The sequence below is a fragment of the Trichoplusia ni genome (assembly GCF_003590095.1).
Source record: "Trichoplusia ni isolate ovarian cell line Hi5 chromosome 2 unlocalized genomic scaffold, tn1 tig00002049_group1, whole genome shotgun sequence".
In the NCBI taxonomy this organism is placed as follows: domain Eukaryota; kingdom Metazoa; phylum Arthropoda; class Insecta; order Lepidoptera; family Noctuidae; genus Trichoplusia; species Trichoplusia ni.
In genome coordinates, this window is record NW_020799583.1 from 25,583 (window position 1) to 45,793 (window position 20,211).

The 20,211-nt window shown below is 34.1% G+C and overlaps 1 protein-coding gene across 1 annotated transcript in view; it reads right to left on the reverse strand.

Annotated features, from left to right (window-relative positions):
* LOC113506164 (neprilysin-4-like) overlaps positions 1-16,632 on the reverse strand; it is a 31,110-nt gene extending 14,478 nt beyond the window's left edge. The window contains exon 1 of the mRNA XM_026889013.1: positions 16,489-16,632. Within this exon, the coding sequence (XP_026744814.1) occupies positions 16,489-16,502 (14 nt within the window). The 5' untranslated portion in view covers positions 16,503-16,632. The remainder of the gene's footprint in view (positions 1-16,488) is intronic.
* Positions 16,633-20,211: the final 3,579 nt, after the last annotated feature.

A 20,211-nucleotide genomic window follows, 5' to 3' on the forward strand; every position in this document is an offset into this window, starting at 1 on the left:
GGCTTCCCTCAAATCCTTGTAAGAATCCTAAATTCCAACATACAACAAACAAAACAACGGAATAAATATCGCGAAAATATTTACGACCATTCTGCCGAAAGGCATTGACTTAGGGAAATAAAATATAACGGTTCTCTTTCCGTCCTGCACTTAGTATTCCACTCGCGCGCAGTACTGTTCGCAGAGGCACGTGAGCCTAAATGACTTGCCAAGTGACGAATTGTTTGCAGAAACTGTAAAGTTTAGGTTATAGAGATGGATGGATAAGTTTCCAGGAGAGCCATGAGGTTATCTGATAATACGCATGCTTACAGCAATTTTGATGTCGGCATTTATCTGTTTTAGGTAAACTGATGTGTCATACTCTGCGTTTGAATAGATAAGGCTGTACAGAAATATGATTTGACTTGGAATAAGTAATCTCTCTATGAATAGGTAGACTAAAAGGTAGAATGGACTCTTGGAAGATGTATCAGGGCAAATGCAATGCAATCAAATAATATAAATTTATTATACGCCATTTTTTAAGCTCTACTTTTATCACATCGATGATCGATGACTTTTCCTAACTGACTGCCTGGAGAAGAAGTGATGAAAAAAAATGAAGTACTTTTTAAAGTCTGCAGACTTGTTTAAGTTCAACCTTTTTAAACGTTTCCTTAGGGTTTTAGCTTACTTTATGGCATTGTCGAGTTATTTAGGATTCTGGTAGAATAAAAGTAAGCTAACTTTTCCACATTTATATTTTTTGTATAGGTATAGGGATGTTTGTGTTAATGGTATCTACTTATTCATGATATGCATGAGAATTTTCACTGCCGTGCACATTGCATCTATATTTATGAGGAAACCAGTATTTGGTAATGTAATTCTAAAGTTACTGCCAGTATAATTTATGGCTTTAGGTGGCTGCATTGCAATAAAGAAAATTGATAATATCTAGCTTCTTGGAGTGGGCATCGTGCGCGGTATTCCCAAGCGCTGAATATGACGCATATGTTTATGCGAAGCGCTTTGTCCGCTTTATTGTGAGAAGGCAATTGAATTGTAAATTAGTTAATCATTTATTGTCTTTGTAAATTGTGGTCAATCATAGTTTTTTTCTTTTACACTTTTGTTTTTATAAGGGGGTGCCATGCTTACGCTTTTCAAGTATTCTAACAAGGGTCAATAAGATAGATCTACGAAAGTTATCACACCTCAACTCGTATTGTAACTGCAAGGATAGCCGAGCGGTAAAGGTCACCACGCCAAACCCACTGTCAGCGTAACCTCATCTATACTAATATATAAAGCTGAAGAGTTTGTTTGTTTGTTTGTTTGAACGCGCTAATCTCAGGAACTACTGGTCCAAATTGAAAAATTATTTTTGTGTTGAATAGACCATTCATCGAGGAAGGTTTTAACTATAAACCATTACGCTGCGACTAATAGGAGCGAAGATACAATGGAAAATGTGAAAAACATAGGGCAGGTATACACTCATAATCATAACTTATATCTTCTACCCACGGGGACGAAGTCGCGGGCAACAGCTAGTGTTTTCATAAAAAGTGAACTTGACAGTTCTGTAAGAATCTATACAGCACCACTGCACATAATTGTCCAAATACAAAAACATAATTTAAAAAGTTTTTCCTATGGTGCTCTAGCTTTTGGGCCGGCATCACAGTGACCGCGTGACACGGTACAATTTCCATGGGCGCTTTGTGTTTACGATACGCGATTAGCATGACTATACTGAACGTCAGTGACAGACAAACGACGTGTTACCACTTTCTACTTAAATAGAATTCGTTCAGGCATTGTTTGACATCGCTGTATGGAATATGACCTAGCTTGATTTTTGGAGAAAATCTGTTTAACAACGATCGACTCGTTATTACTTTGATTCGCGTTCCAGCCGACGCGTCAGCTCCGATACTAGTCAGGCTATCCCGATACATACACGTGACGAAAGTTACTAAAGTTGTTAAAAGAATGGTATTTAGAACGACAGACGTAAAGAATTTAAAAGAAAGATAAAATAGAAGATATGTAGATAAAGGAACGAGACTTCATTTCGGTAAGTACCTTTTACTTTTTGATAATAAGTACCTATGTACGGTGTATAAACCAAAAGATTCATAACAATTGAGAAGTGGGTGTTGTAACCAATAGTTTTTGCGGAATTCATACTTAGTGTCACTCAAATTTATTACGCTACTTTAAGATAAAGTACGAAACCAAGAAATGGTTAAGTATGTAAAATAATGTTTAATAATTTGACGAAATTAATGTTGAAATTATTATACTGATCGTTTCGCTGAGGTAAATTAATTATTGGAATAAATTGGGAGAATGAAAACATCTTTCAATTAAAATTTAATATAAAAAAAAGGAAGTATATTCGTCGCAAATTTTCTAACGTGCAGCATATAAAAAGTGGCAGTTTTAATCAAATAATTTCAGTTTATTTATAATTAAATTTAATTGATAAATGTAATACATAAGCCAACATAATCCGCTTAACGTCATTATAAGTAATGTCCAACTTTTATAAGTGACGACTTGTCTACTTTCATTAGGTATCATATACAGTATTAGTTTCATAATAAGTATGAGATGATACTTCACTGGTTTTGTCTAAACTATTACCATTTAATTTAACATCATAACACTTACAAACGATGAAAACAAATCTACCACGAATATGTGAATGTAATTTATATAGATAAATGCTAAGATAACGAAAAAAAGGGCAAATCCAAGGATGAATCAAATAAAAGACATTTAGAATTTAAAATAGATGATGTTTCATCCTTAGAGTACTATCCAGTAGCCACCTTCACTGCTCGAAAACCAATCGAATCGACTATTCTTTAGAACGCCCTTCAGCAATGAAATGGTACCTATTATCTTGATAAACAACAAAATTATACGGTACAGAACCGTTCCGAAACCAACTGAAAGTCAAACATTCCAAACTGGTTGTGTATCTTACCGCTTTACAGCGAAAGGAAGCCCTTTCGCTTTCAGTTTTCTTACCAAAGACTATATTTAATACCTTTGCCACTATGGAAATGAGAAGGCACTATATATTAGGCTTAGCTCCGTCCTGTTTCTACAACGGCAACATTCCTTGTTTAATAAATTAAAGGACTTTGTAGTACTGGGTAAGTGGACACTGACACCAATTTATCCCGCACTCGTATCAGATGGTAAGCAAATAACTGTACGTTCCCTTTCTCACAGTTTACGCATAATTGCGACTGGAACGAATCTGCATATTGTACCTTCACTTGCAAAAAAACTATTCATGTGCGTTTGACATTATTATCAATCGTTTTAATACTATTAATCTTTAGTGTTCTTCTCATCTTTAAAACCACGCAAACGAAGTCGCGGGCAACAGCTGGTGTAATAATAAACTTTGATTTTTCGCCTATTATTAGTTTAAAGCCCCTTTTGTTACGATCTCAACCACAGATCACATTATACTCGATCTAAACTCTTACAGTCAAAATCTATAGCTCTGAAAAGCTCTTTGGAACGAATTAATCAGAATTTCAAAACACATCAACAATGTACTACACGGATGCAAATCCAGGCGAAAAGTAACACCTAATTAATAGAAAGCATGCGTTGCGTATTAACTGAGCTAATGGCACATGACATCGCTTCCCGAGTTCACGGCGGTTCATTACCACAGCGGTACGGAACCCGCGGCTAATGTCATTAATTCGAATCACGTCCGAGGCTTTCCAACGCAAGGGTTAAGGTGGAAGAGGTTGGCGAACTTAGATTGTCATGAAGTGTGGACACGTATAAGATAAGGGCTAGCCTTGACAGAAAACCGACACATGGTTTATGAACAAAGAAGCGGCCTTTATATTTAGATAAAACATGTTTAATTTTGTGAAAAGTCGCAGGGCTTTCACGAAAAATCACTTCTTATGCACAAAATTTTCTTACTCAGAATTCTTTTAACAAACAAATCCCGCAGCACGAAGCGCCCTTGAAGTTTTCACAAATTTTAAAAACTCACTAACTCGTCATGCCATTTAGGAGTATGATACTTTTCCCGATCATTTTTTAATGTACATACATCATCGGTTTGAGATATAAGATGAACCTAAATTGTATTCGGTGATATCCTTCATCGTAATCTGTGATCAAGTCAAAAGAGTGAAGTAGCAAATATACGATTTTCTAAAAACACGTTTATCCACAAATGAAAGAAAACGCTAGCGATCATGACTCGGACAGTACAACGACGATGAGAGCGCATATTATATAGCGACTCGAACAATAATCGCGACTGTAATAGCACCTAATAGGGACATCACTTTCGCTATCGATAGCGCCGCGCCAAGTTATAAGCTTTCGACTTCGGATGTTACGAAATAGATATTGTTTTATAAAGTCTATATAATGACAGTCATTGATTGAGTTCTGATAAGAGTTTTAGGTGATTCTGCAACAATGAGGTTTATAAGAGGAAAATGGAGGGTTGGCGATGTATTAATCAAGCAATCATTTTACAAATTAGATATTGACAATTTGAGGTGTAGACAGTTTCATTGTAATACAACCTAAGTCAGTTTTTAATTTTAAACGTGAAGTGTGAATCAACTACAATTTTTATAAAATAGTTTTAACCAAGCAACATCCGATGCACAAAGATCGTGACTTTTAGCGAACAATTATAATGGTTACACCAATTTACCTCAAAGTCACCATTTACATCTCTTTAAAAACTGTAATACAGTGCACGCGCCGCCCAATTTACAAGCACAAATATAAACCTTATGGCGTTAAAATAAGGTTGATGTTAGTTTGTGTTTAGTCTTGAATCCTGTACAGCTACAGAGCATGGATGTCAAGGTAGCCGCATCACCATAGGCTGTCCCAGTCAACACGCGATTACAGATTACAATGCTTTATAGTTGCTCACCAAACTGAGTCGCTGACTATGATTAGGATTTGTGATAGTTTTCATGCCTAGCACTAACTAGCACTGTTAGGTTATCTGTACGATTTTTAGAACTGTAATCCGAATCATAGATAGTACAAGGATATTTTTCATAAAACAGTTTTGGTTTTGTTTTTAATTTGGTCTTGAACTAGCGAAACAAACCAAAATCAAGTGGCGGTCCAGTGTTATCAGCGTCGATAGGTCTCGATCACGCGTTTTCTTAATTCTTACTCGTGTTCAACCGTTCGAATAAGCGCCAGTGTTGGCTTCTAGTGAGTTAACTAAAGTCTCAAATCGATTAAAACACGACTCGATTTTATGGGGAGCAAGCCTACTGAATTTAATTTCAATGGAATAGTTTTAGTAGGTGCTATTTAGACCATAACAATTATGGTCTATTTTGGCAAATAAAAAAGGACTTTGTTACACATTATCACATCCGGTCGTGCTATGTTTATCCTACGTTGAGTTCTCATTAATGTAAAGATAAAAAGTATAACAGAGTTGAACTCATTTTGAGATAGATTAAATTCAGAGAAATTGATAGCTTCTATAGGTTTTTTACTTAACGAATACCCCCATTTATGTCGCGGGGACCCAAGTCACATACAATGTACCAAATTCACAACAAGCATTAGTGAAAATCCACTAATGCTTTTCCTACATGGGGTTCGATCCGCGACACTTGTCATGTTACACAGTACGTTTGGCTTAGTGACGTATACCACTCGGCTTTCCGTGCAGTCAATTGGCCAAGTTAGAACTCAACTGACAGCGCGTAATACAGAATCAGTATCGCGTTACCAATAAAAAAAATAATCAATAAAACTTCTTGCACCTACATAATTACGATTGATATAACCTAGAACAGATCTATCAATCACCAACATGAAACAAAGACCGACACTTCACATACACTGCCACGAATACAATTAATTCAAATTATAATGATTAACTACTGTTTTAAACGATCCATGATTTATTATCCATTAAATAATAAGGTTAGCAGAGATACGTTTGATTGTTATCTGAAGTTGTGTAATTATTCGAGTGAAATCGATCGATTCTGTGGATTTGGTCTAGGTTATTTGTAGACAATGTCGTCCTGTTTCATGCTGCGTCTGACCAAGGCCAGTCTATGATTATGGCTACGAGTAGTATTAAAGAATTTCTGTGGTTATATTGAGCATTCACAATTACTTACTTGACTTTAAATTTACAAACTCAAAATTATAATAGTTAGGCACTTATTAGTTCGATTCACAATTATATAAAGATTTTGTTCCCTGATCTTGATAACCCAGGCTTCAAACGAGAAAATAGTCAAAAACTAAACTCTGATCAGGATTAAAATGACTCACTTGTTTCTAAACCACATACAGTGTTAAGAGACTTAGCTAAACATGTTAAACATTTTTCAAAATTAACATTCCAAATTCAAACCTACTACCTACTGAATTTATAAAATAAATGAACAGAAAATTGCCCTTTGATCTTGGACTATAAATGTCTAATTATTTTGTAATAACATCGTGAAGGAATCGGGTCAAAGCCGCTGAAAGACAAGACGTAATACAGTTTTATGAATGAGTAGTACACGAGCCAGACGTACGTGAAACGTCACCGTTTATCATTCCGCGCGTGCAGCAGTTTACCGAAGCAAATGATACGATTTGCAATCAATATACAGATCGGTGAAGATACAGAAGAACGTTGTGATTATTTTTTTAGTATTAGATGCCGTTTTATCAAATCAATATCTTTTACTTAAGTATACACGTGATTTTTTAGTCGTCTTACAAAAGTAGTTCTTGTATCCGAGGTAAAATACCCCCCCATACCAGGCGCGATTATTATTTTTTTATCATCAACTAAGATGAAGAATTAAACAAGAGAAATCTGAAATATACTCTTAAAAATGATAAAAACGCCGCCGCCCGAGCCCCTCACCGCGCTCGCAACAGAGCTGTGTTTCTAAAAAACTACGAATTGCATCATAAAATTGAATAAAAATTTCATTTTAATTGTACTCAAATCTCATAAATACTTTATTCTATTTTTTATCATGATCGTGTTATAGTCGTTGGATACATGAACTGGGCTGGTTTTGTAAGACGACATAAAATCACGGTGTATTAGGCTACTTATTTAGTAGCAGTTTTCGAAAGTCAAAGTTTAGATAAGACAGTAAACTGATTCGGATTGTACTATGTAAAATTAACGTGTTTGTTATGAAGCAATTTCGATAAAATTCAGTACCTATCTAATTAATTCAATAAGGATTAAAAAGATATATCTAAATCGTTTTTTTTATATACTTTAAAAAAGCCTCTAAGAAATAAGGGACTTGTTTCTTACTGTTAATTGGACAGACCCGACATAATCAACAGATGTCACATACAATGATCACTAACAACACAAAACTCAAATCATACATCCTTTATTCTCAAAACAAATGACACGGGTAATCAACCTCCACCGACTAACAAACCATGAAACATTAATCAAAAATTAATAATCATTACTGGCAACTTACTCGCATATAATTTCCATTAAAACAATACAATGCATCTCGATACGGAAGTGTAATCTCCGAGTCATCGCAACAAAGCCTAGCAGATTTCATTCTTATAAATTCTTAATTAATTGTTTATGCAGACTACGTCGAGGCGCGAAGCTTTCTTTGTGACTTACGGCCGGTTATGAGAAGGCTGTGTGTAGTGTTGTGCGCATGCGTAATGCGTAATGCGGCTTTGTCATTTAGTAATTGAATGTTAATTCCGCGATTTGTACGCGAGGGTAACGGATCTCAATCGACGTGCAAATGGGTATACTTAGAGATGATGATGATTGGAGGATTATATTTAGACGCGGATGGGTCTTGTTTGTTTTCTTTAATGTATAATTGAAGTGGACTTTATTGTTAATGAGGTTTGAATATATGGTTGTATTTTTGAATTGACATAAAAATAGTGTTGAAAAATATACACTTTAATTTCAAATTTCAAAGCCAAGCGCTTAGAGATTTGAATATAAATGATAATAGATATAATATAATTTAATGAACTTTCCTTAATCACAGAAGATATAGAGCCTCAACTGAATACAAATATTAAAGTAATTGAAAAAAAGTTTTGATTGAAAGAAGTACATACCAATATGAGCAGTTAAATTTTGGCCCGTAGTATCCCAAAGCGTCAAGTCGAGATAAGTGAAGAAATAGCTTCAAAAACTTCACTAAAACAGTAAACACTGACGTTTCTTCAATAAATCTTGTCACTTAAGGCCTGTTTCACAATCGCCACGTAAGTTCCCGTTAAATTACTTGACAGATTTTTCCATACAAAGAATTTATCTGCCAGATAGCGGCTAATCAGAGATTGTGAAACAGGCGCTTAATATGTAAATTCGTGAGTAATAAATACTCCTTCGTTGTACCGCGTGTTGGCATTGACTGCCTTTGGTATGGAATCCCCGAACTTTCCCAGAACAATAAACAAAGAGGTGTTTTCTTCAGTACATGACTGTGTTATATAGTTTTGTAATGAATGGTGATTGTGCATATTGATATAGGTTTTATTGGACGACACACAATGGTATACTTCTTTTTCAATCGAATTGAGCATCCACGTCATTCTACTGTGAAAGTATAAAAGGTCATTCTTTTGCATTTATTCTATCGATAATAGTACTTTTGTAATACTTAATTTTACTTTTGTAATTTTCAGTATTCAATGCAACACGCAGATGTATTCAGTTCAAAAGATCAATCCCATAATGCAAAAGAAATAAGTGCATAGCTTTGTTCCTTTTGTTCTTTATGATCAATGTAAATGCTTGTTCTGAGTCTGGGTGTCCTTTTGCGTGGCTTGAATTTTTTGAAACCCTTTGTGATACAAGGCTTAAATTCCTTAGTGCGAAAGTCTTTTTAACCCTAGGTCCACTGACCTTATTCTGACACTGTTTTACCATTAATTAACGTTATGCGTGCGTAAGCTACGAATAGAGGATGGTAACTAAAAAATAAATAAAAAAAAACAATGCTGAATATTCAAACAAAAACGATCGGAGCCAAGAGACCTCGTGGAAGGCTACTTACTTATACATGATTTAGTTTTGAGGGTCACCTATCGTGTGCAACGAGGTAAAACAAAAATAATTGTCACATAACGCCTACTTAAATAATGAAATGGAATTTATAGAAATTAGACATCCGTCGTAGTAGAAAATTGGAATGATTAATTCGTGGGCCACGACTCTAACAAAATACCAAAATATTCTTAAAAAGAAGGTGAAAAAACATTCCTTCGGTGAAATAAAAAAGGGAATAATTTAAGAATCGTACATTAACTTTTATAGTTAAAAGAAGTATTCGTATTATTTACCTTGAAAAGTCTCCACTATAAACTTATATAACAGTAATAAAATTAATTCAAAACACGTATATAAGTTATTGACCATAAAACGTGACAGTAACTCTTTGAAGTATCATTTTTAAGTCAGCATGACGAACCACCTATTGCTGCGAAGAAAAGACATCAACGCGCATGACTCAAAACACTTGCCTATTTTTTTACCTCTTCTTTTAAAGGGCTATAAATTTCGATGTTTTACGGTATACCAAAGTCTTTTGTGTTTAGGATTTATTTAATGTTATTTTATTTACAAAGGGCGTATTCATGCATACAAGCATAATACTAGTAATCCATAAATAAAGACAGAAAGTAATAGTTTTTTTCATGAGTGATATAAATTTTATAAAACCAAAAATAAACCTATAGTCTAACAGGCTATCTAAACATGTAATATATATATTAAAACAAGGAAGTTTATGCATATTCAGCCGATAAATTAAACCTCTTTGTTAATAACAAGTACTCTATCTCAAACTGACACACTCCTAATTTCATCACCAATACGTGGGTAGACAATGCGCCATAGCACTGTATGTTAATAGCCAATTATAGTATGTGACGTCACACATTACAATATAGTACGAAACACTTCAAATCAACATAAAACAGCTAAATAACACGGGAAATATAACCGAACTCATTGCATTATATAACAATAGCATTGTGCATGAGCTTGTACCATCAATCATACATATGACATGAAACCTTCAAGGTATTCCTCGGTATTGTATGCACGTAGGTTATTACCATATTGCTGTGTCATGCGGGGGCGGGATTTGTAATAAAATGTTATTTTTTATCGCATGATTTGAGAATTGGGGATAAGGCAATGCACTCGGAATGACACTTGTCAAAAGTTTTGAGAATACACCCCCACACTTGCTTATTCTTTAATGATAAAAAATGCTTTGTGTTTTTAAACTGGGGATGTATTCTCAAATAATTTGCATTTCATTTGTTAAGTATTGTCTCCTGACAAGGGACAAGAGACATTTTTTATCAACCTTACAATTTCATTCGATGATTTGTGATTTAGCCTTTAAGTTTTTTTACTGCTCAGTATGTATAAATAACGGATGATGTCTTCATTATTTTTAAACATGGTATATTTGATTCATTTTTACATATTTTATATTTAGAACAAAACTTCGCTGATCTATTTATTTTACAGGTCAGCCAAGATCTTTTTTTTGTTAAAGTTAAGAATAACTTTAATTACGAAACAATAATTTTAATCGTAGCAATTATGGTGCAAGGGAATCTGAAAATGTACCGTATACATTTAACAATTTCATTTAATCAATAGATCTAATAGATGGCTTCTATTATTTAATAAGTATTAAGCACTGTGCGCGACTTGGCGCAGGTTTGATCCCCATTTAGGACAAGCATTTGTGTAATCCATGAATGCTTATCCTGAGTCTGTGAAATCCAGCGCAATACAAGAATTAAGTTTTTTGTTATTTTCATTGTTCATAATTGTAAAAAAAAGACCGTGCTTATCACAGCAGTTCGGGCCACTAACTCTTGAACGCCTTTGGACGGGCTTTGAACGCCAGTTGAGCCTTGCATGGCGTTCAAAGCAAAAAGTCTGTATTAGCCCTAAGTATCGTATAATATGCAATCTCGTGCATTAAGATAGGCGCTGTTATTACACGCACATTTGCTGTTCCTTTTGTCTTACGTGACGATGCTATCTAACGACCGGATTAACGTAATGCTTTACTGAGCAACTCACTTTCTATGGAGGCTCGGGTTTGATTCTCACAGTGTTAAGAGAATGTTTGTTATAGCAGCAAAATAAAATAAAAATATAAAAGTATTCTAATTATTACCGATTATGATAAAACAATAAAAGCAATATATTCTTTTTACAATTTAGTGCTACAAAAATATATGTTTGAATGTACATATAGTGGGATGGTATCCTTGACTGTCGAAGGACCGAAAGATATTTTGTGCATCAACGAGCATCACTAGTAGAAAAAAAGTATAGATATTGTTAAATTTTATTTATTTATCTTCAAACATTTACCATTACAGGTTAACCCAATGCGATAAATGCGCCTTAACATAATTATTAAAACTAATCTAAGTACATTATACATAAGTTATATATATCAGTCCGTTACCTAATGAATTCTAATGGCCACTTATTTACAAAATATTCTATTCATCTAAAAAACAGACACTAAACATCTACATCTTACAAAATAAACTGATAACTCTGTAACGTTATTTAAAGAGTTTTCATACAAATCACGTATTTCTTACAACGATTTCTCGGGAAACTATAATGACACGTGTACGGTGTAAGTTATTGAAGATTCTAGAGGAAACAAAAGAGCCTGAATAATAATATACTTATAAGAAATAATAAAACCTGATTATGTTATCGTTTTAGATAATACTAGCTGTTACCCGCGACTTAGTCCGCGTAGTTAGGAAATAAGATATTTTCTCGTAATAAATCGTAGCCTATGTGTTAATCCAGGGTGTCAGCTAACTCCATACCAAATTTCATTAACATCGGTTAAGCCGTTTTGACGTGAAGAAGTAACAAACATACACACTCACAAACCTTTGCCTTTATAATATTAGTGGGATTCTATAATATTATCTAATGTATATTCGTAATCCGATTTTTTTTCCGATGAATTTTGGTACAGTCAAGTTAAAAAAAAGGTAATATACACAACCCTGTGTATTTCTACTTCATTTTAATTTGACTAAAATATAATAATCAGAATTGTAAAGACACAGTGTTTGGATATTACCTATTCGCACATATTTTTCTTATAAATCTAAATTGTCATCGACGATAGAAATAGCATTTAAAAAATTTTATACGTAGTCGCAACTAACTTACATAGCTGGCAATCGAACACAAACAACGCGTATAAAATGTGAGTATCGTCGCGTGCGCACCGGAAGTCTAAGAGCGATGTTCCAGATTAACTCGAACCGTTCTCACTTACAAACGATATTATCTAAACGAATATGTAACATATATGTGTGACACACTGCATTGTGCTACTCGTAGCTTATTTACCACACACATCTTAAACATGAAAAATTAAATCGAGAACTTTTACTTTCAATTAAAAGTCGTCAATGTGTAGTTTTTTGGCGTAGCTGTACGTATTTGGCGTTTGGTACCGAATTGAAAAGGGTAATAATGAACCAATAGTACTGACGGTCCAGTTGACCATGAACCATAATAAATAGACAGTTGAAATATTCACAGATGATGTGTAAATTATGTCTTTCCGGCAGGCAAATTACAAAAAAAAAACGAAATTATTTGCAACTAATTTAATGATTAAATATTACAATTATGACTTATATTAAAACTAGCTGTTGCCCGCGACTTCGTCCCCGTGGGTAGAAGATATAAGTTATGATTAAGGCCTGCCCTGCTTTTTTCACACTTTCCATTATACCTTCGCTCCTATTAGTCGCAGCGTGATGGTTTATAGCCTAAAGCCTTCCTCGATTCAACACAAAAATATTTTTTCAATTTGGACCAGTAGTTCCTGAGATTAACGCGTTCAAACAAACAAACAAACTCTTCAGCTTTATATATTAGTATAGATATAGATATGTGACTATACGGCCGCGAAAACAATAATTACAAAAAAAGATCGAGTAACGGTTGTTATGGTCTTAAATGTGTTGAAGAAAAAACAAACCACAAATATCACACAACCGACTTGTTTTCTTTCTCCTATTTGGACGGAATCTGTGTCGCTAGTCCAACTCGCACTTCACCGGTTTTATTTAAACTGCAAATTAATACACGATGTGTAGGATCTTACAATATTTTTAAGAATCGTTCATAGGGCAGAATAAGTACCGCAGAGTAACCGCACATCTGATGTACTTAAAATGACAGTTCAGTTATTTAACTTCAAACAATATTATACAAAAACTCATTATTTGCTAATTGGCTTTTTCAAAAAGGAAGTGTCGAAGTTCACTTCATTACATTACGCTGTAAGTGGTTGAGGCTTCCAGTCACATAATATTTCCATTTCTCAATTTGTATGGAGTGCAATAAACATTCCGCGATGTTCATAGCGTTTTATTATATTAGTGTTGTGCAAGCGATGAGTGCGGTCGCGACCTCACCGCTTCCTGTATTTCATCGGAGGCAGACTTGTTTCAGATATTATAAAATATTTACACTGTAAGCTAAGAGACTAATAAATTAATAGGTTTAAAACATCTAAAAACCCACGTCTTTAAATGTCACTCCATTCAAATCTTATCATAATCGATCCAGCCGTTTTTATAGTTGCAAATTGCATTATCATCGAGTTTGACCTTATCGGGATGTGCCTCAAAATTGTATTGCAAAAATCCAACTGGAACGACAAACAAACAAGAAAGTGAGTTTATTAAAAAAAAACGTGGGAATATGAGAAATTATTATGACTGCATGGATAGCCGAGTGATTTAGGTCACCAAACCAAAACCATCTGCGTAACGTGTCGCGGGCTCGATCCCCGCGCAGGACCTTTATTTTTGTGTGATCCACGAATGTTTGCCTTTATACATGTGATTTGAATGTCTGTGTGTCGTCCATTTGCCTAAATTTATGATAAATAAATAATAATCAATCAATCAATTATAATTTAATCTAGAGTATCTAAATCGTATTTTTTTATAAATTCTGTTTAATAAAATTCCTCAAGTATATCACATTGCGTGCCTCGTTGTATTCATAATTATAAGGTGATTATTCGCTACTATAATTTACTGCGTTTAAAACCTTAGCCGTTAAATATGAACATAAAAGTTGATGATCCGACAATTGCTCGTATAACATGTTTATACCGAGTCTCGTCAGTCTACTACAAAACTACATAAACTACTTCCTCCAAAAAACATTATGAAAAAGTTAGCTTTCCTATGAATCAATAAATAAGAAAATAAAGCTTTTTGAATTGATAATTTTTCATAAAGTAGTAAACCGCTTATCGTGAAACGGTAAACACTAACTTTTAACCACATGTGCAGAATTAATTCATCGAATACAGTCTGTGCAACCAAATAATCTGTTCTAATAGTACATTTCAAAATCGGTTTAGCAGTTTCTGAGGTAGTGCAGCACCTATACATCGTCACAAAACTTTCCTTTTTGAAATGTTATTCTAACAGTCTGGGACCTCTTAAGACACCTTGTATACCTCTATTAAGGTTACCTAAAGGCCTAGACTAGATCTATGTTATTTCTTTGTAAGTGTTACGTACATGTGTTACAGTTGCCATGTCTTGTATGCAATGTTGTCACTTCTTTCGTGTTGCTATTGCATTGTACATTAGTGACTTTTTCTTTTTGTTGTCGCTGTATCGCTTTGATGTAAAGACGGGTAGGAATTATTACGCATGCTTTGGTTGGTTAATATTAGACTACTAAAGTTGAGTGATCGTCATATAAGGCTTAAAATTATTAAAATAAAGAAGCCAAATATAAAAACTTTAATTTAAAATGGGGACTTTTTCAGGCACTTTTGTAACGTTATTTTAATGACTCTAATTGTGTGGTTGCAAAATGTCATTCCTTAAGAGAGTAACGGGAAAATCTCAAAATCTATAGTTTGGCAAAAATAAAATATACCACAAAATACTGTTATTGTAGCTTCAAGGTTGTTTTCAAAGAAATTACGTTTATTGATTGATTCGAAATGGAAAGCCTTTTTCACTGCATCGAAGGTCATACCAATATTATACATCATTTCAGAGTTCCGTATAATTTAATAAAAGCCGGAGATACGCTAGCTCTGATCGAGATAAGAGCTGTCACCTTGGAATAGGTTGCCGGACAATACGGAACCTTCAGTGTCGTGGGTTCTGAATTGTTACAATCTATTGAAATTGTGAATATTGTTAGGAATACAAGACAAATTATTTTGTTTGTGCCTTATCGCCGCATGATAAGGCCAACCATTGTTGTTTGTATTTGTAAATGTGATTGATAAATAAACATAAGTGTAAAAAATAGGTCTCAATAAAAGTTATGGAAGGTTTTTTCTAACAAGCCAAAATGTTAAACTGAGTCGACTGCACGGTTAGCCGAGTGCTATACTTCACCACACCAAAACCAACTGGGCGCGACGTATTGCGGGTTCGATCCCCGCGTACGACGAAAATTTGATTCAATAACACTTGTTCTAATTCTAGGCGTCTCTTTGTGTTTGAGGCTGGCTATCTGTGCTCCTGCGATACGAGGATTAAATTCCATATTGCGGGAGATTTTTTGTAAAAAAAATATGTAGGGGACACAAAGTAGGAAATAAATCAAAGCGATATGACGATATAAAAATCTACTCAAAAGCAATATACTGGCATGTCTATTTATCAAGGAATTACCTGGTATAGGAGTGGGAAATCGCGAAACCTCATCATTCATTCGCGGTTTTTCCGCGAAATCTCAAATCATTTAATAAATCGTATTGCAATTAGTTTACATTAGTACATGCACGATGAGAAATACCTATGCATCTACAGTTTATAACGCAGAACCTTAACAACATAGAAAGGCTCGAGTCCGCTTCATTTATGGAGTTTTTGTATTATTTGTGGCGCATTATTTAGGCAACTTTTGTATATAACATCACTGTTCAGTTAGCTTATGTAACTGCGTTGCATTACCTTAACCAGGTCTTGCAAGAGCTCGCAGCTCTTGTTCCATTTTGTAACTATCATTTTAGGCTGCTATTGTAGTGTGTTATTGGGATATATGGACTAGAAGACTAGTGGTCAATGTCGAACAGAGGAATAACATGTATTTTAATTTAAAAACTAAACTTTTCTGTCTGCATAATGTAACGTTATGTATGTGTAACTATTCGGTCCTGTATTTAGGAGACATCTCTTTAAATGCCAGTTATTTTATTAAAGTTCATTGTTTTCGCGTGTTTTTAGCACAGGTGAGGCAAACTTATTCAAGATAAGAATACCATTAATTAAGATATCTCAAAATAATACAGAACACACAATAAGTGTCCACCGAAGCATGCCTATGTACGAATAATTGTACAGAAGATAGCTGGTTCGCATGCAGACGAAGGGTATCAGACGATAAATGTAAAGAAAATAATAAAGACTTACAGTTTTTCCTCCATCGTGCTCTCCGTCACCTTCCCGGAGTGGTGGCTCTCCGCATCGATGTCTTTGACCTGGAGAGACAAAAAGTCATGTTAAAATCATGATTATCACGTACAGAAATTGATAAGATACGTTACATTTGTATATTGCCGTCCTATCTTTAATTGAAAAATTTAAATCATAATTTTAGTGCCCATATAATAAAACTTATTTGAAAACATTTAAGTTATAGATTAGATTAGATTAGAATATTCTTTATTGTACACCATGGAATTACAGCAGTGATTCTTAATACATACAATGTTAGGGTATAGTTTTGTGTAATAAAAATATTTTAACTAAAATTTCGTAGATGAAAATTATAAGTATTGTAATTTATTCGATTAAGAAAATATTGTGATTAAAAAAAAGTTTCAGTGTTAATAACAAATGTCATCAGAATCGATTACCACATATTTACGTATGCATTAAATAATCAAAATCTTACATGCACGAGAGTACAAGACTGTTATCGCCACATTTTATAGGTCAGTAATGTTCCGATTAGCATAGAAACAGACCGTAGTATTGCACGCCTAAGTTTCGCGTGAGAATCAATTGATTTTTATTATTTCTTGAAACGCTCATTGCACGTAACTCAGTTAGCTGAATCGTAATTTAAACCTAATAAATAAGAATAACACTGAATTCGTTTTTGAATTAAATAATAAAATATTTCACATGTTATAAGTATTAGTAAAGTTAACAGGATAAACGCATTTTTATGTTTTTAACTTCGCTTAAATGGCCAATTAGTGCTGGTGAGAGAGCATCTTATTAATAGTGGAACAAAGTTCATGGTCACGGTGCTAGTACTTCTATTTATGGTAAAAAAACGATCTCGACGACCATTTAATTATGATTAGATTATGAGAACACGAACTCTGTCCAGTTGCACTTTGGTCGTGCAAAGCTTGATGATTATTTACTGTTTTATATTTAATATTAAGGCAATAATAACGTTTATTGTAAATCTTAATGTATTGTGATAACAAATCAGCTCTCAAAGTCATATAACAAGGTACAAAAAAGGATGCCCGTGACCATGATACCTGCAAAGGTGTCGAAACGTCGGGAACTAAAAACTAAAATTAAACCGCATAAAATCCGTAAAAGTAGTTTTATTTCAATGTCTAACATTCGCGTAAACCTAAGAAACAACTATAAGGTACAAAACCACCGATTTCTTTTAAATAAAGCAAGCATTCGTCCATCTATCATCATTTCATATCGTTCCACGAACACTAAACCGGGTACATTTTATTTAAATTAGATTAACGGACCCTGAAGTACATATGCATTGACAATTCTAATAATATTACTTCAGAGTGACGCAAGCAGAGTGAGCGTTGATCTCAATATCATCGCATCGGTAGTAATTGCGAGCAAAACAATGACAAGCAGCCATTGTGATAGAACACGTAACATAAACAATGCCCGTGTGTACGTATTAAAAATATATTACTAAAGTTAATGGCAGAAAGAACGCTGGGAGAAATTATAAAAACAATATAGAGATGAGGGGAAAATGGTTAATGTTAATATGAATCTAAAAGGTTCTGGAGATTGTAATCATTGTAAGTAATATTTACTCTTGAAATAGTTAGGCTTCAGGCCTCCAAGAAACAAGGACCAGCTCAGTTTGGGGACCACCGTCGATCAATACGAGAAAATTGTTATTTATGAAACAATAAATTATGTTGTACTAATTCTTGTAGTAATTTAGATAGTTATTTAAGTAACACAAGCACTTTTAAGCAAAAGTCTATAAAAAAAAACTTTATAATGTCATGTCGAGCTTTGTATTTTTTTGCCAAAACACTTAATGCCTACTAACGCCACTAAGCCATGTTATGCTAATCCCTTTAAATTATTCCTTCTATACCATCTAAATTACTAATTATGATTATAAACTTATCGCTAAGTTAATTGTCTCAGTTGTTTACTCGACGGTCGTTTCGGTTCAGTCAACTTTTATCTATGCTAAATTCGTTAGCGTCACGGTGCACCTGACAAACTTCATGTTTTGCGATAGTCACGGATACCAATTTAGGCCAGCTTAGTGTTTTTGTTCAAAATTTTATGTTTTTCACGCATTTTCACGATAAACACTTTTCTCCATAATTAGTAATGGAATTTTGTTTTCGAGAGTTGAATTTACTACAGAAAAAAGTTACCCTTTCGTAAAGAATTAGACCGTTGTTTTGATAACTGCCAAATCACAACAACGATATCACAACTGTCTTTCCGATAGAGTAGACACTAAATATGCAATATCCAGTGCCTACACCTCAAATAAAACAGTGAAACTGACATTGCAAAATGTATCAAAACACAATCGCTCTGTCTGTGACAAAAAGTTACCAAAGAACTAAACTGTTTCCTAACGTGATACTAATTAATTTACGGATCGAAAATAAGTAAATATTAAGTTCAGTGGAGAAAGATTTAAATGAAGTATTAACGACAGATCGGTTATCTTCTACTATAGGTGTCTAAAAAGAAGCCTTCACTAGTGTAATGTGAATGTAAATCTTGTAGACTTTAGGCAAGATCTTCTGATTGTATATTCCCGGACAGGGGAAAACTAGTCCATCTCTCTATAAAGAAAACACAATCAGGAAGAAATTTGACGTTTTAATGACATATAACGACTATTAAACGCAAGACACTTAACCACATAGTTGCATATAGGAACAGATCTTCGACGTATTTCCTTCACACAAAGCGAGCCTTGACAATAGTTAGCAAAAAAGTGTGATGCAAAATATTTTTTATCAAGTCTTTTCCTTACGCACCGTTTAATTTCTTCCTACAGATTAGGACGCGTTAGATTGTACAACTTCCTTAAGTGCAACATCGTTTCAATCATTTCGTAATACAGATTAACACATTTCAACAGATTGCACTAGACTTTAGTTTTCCAATTATAATGGTCAGCTGATCCCTTGATGATCCTCGCTCATTGAAGCGTCGTAGTGCAAATTTGTTTTCGTAATGTCTGCCAGTGTTTGTCCAAGCTTCAGTGCGCAGATCGTAAATTCGTAACCTCGTTGCCAGATGCACAATAGTTTCCATCAGTTTTTGTAAGTTCTAGATAATGAATTACATGGTCAATATAACAGAGGGCTTGCAGCAATCGATACTGTTTTGTATTGAGATATTTCTGTTTCAATAGGAAGATTCTTTCAGAATTGTTTGTTGCGAAAATGTCATCTTATTTCGTGGTTTTCTTATTTCACGCTTATTTTTACAGTTGTGGCTAAATGCTGCAAGCGAGCACATTAGAGTTTCATAATTTCCGTTTCGTATGTAATGTTCTCAAGTCTTGTAATACAGAGTACATTATCACATTGCGTATTAGGTAAATCTGCATTGAGAAGGTAACTCCCAGCTCTGGCATAAGACAGTATCGAGTCCTACCTATCTATCAACGTCCAACGCAGGCTTAAATTATGTACACTTATTTTTTTGTATCATTTTTTCCCATCTCTGTTAATTCTTATGATTCTATTTGTTCTTGTCGGTCGTTAGAGTATAAAGTCAAGGATTTTCAGAATCTAGATGGAATAATTTCAATATCAATTTTGACACTAACAGATGTATGAGAACTGTGTTTGAAATCTTATGAGGCTTTACATAGTAATCTCGTTTGTATAATCAAGGAAGTTCATGGTCTGTGTGATC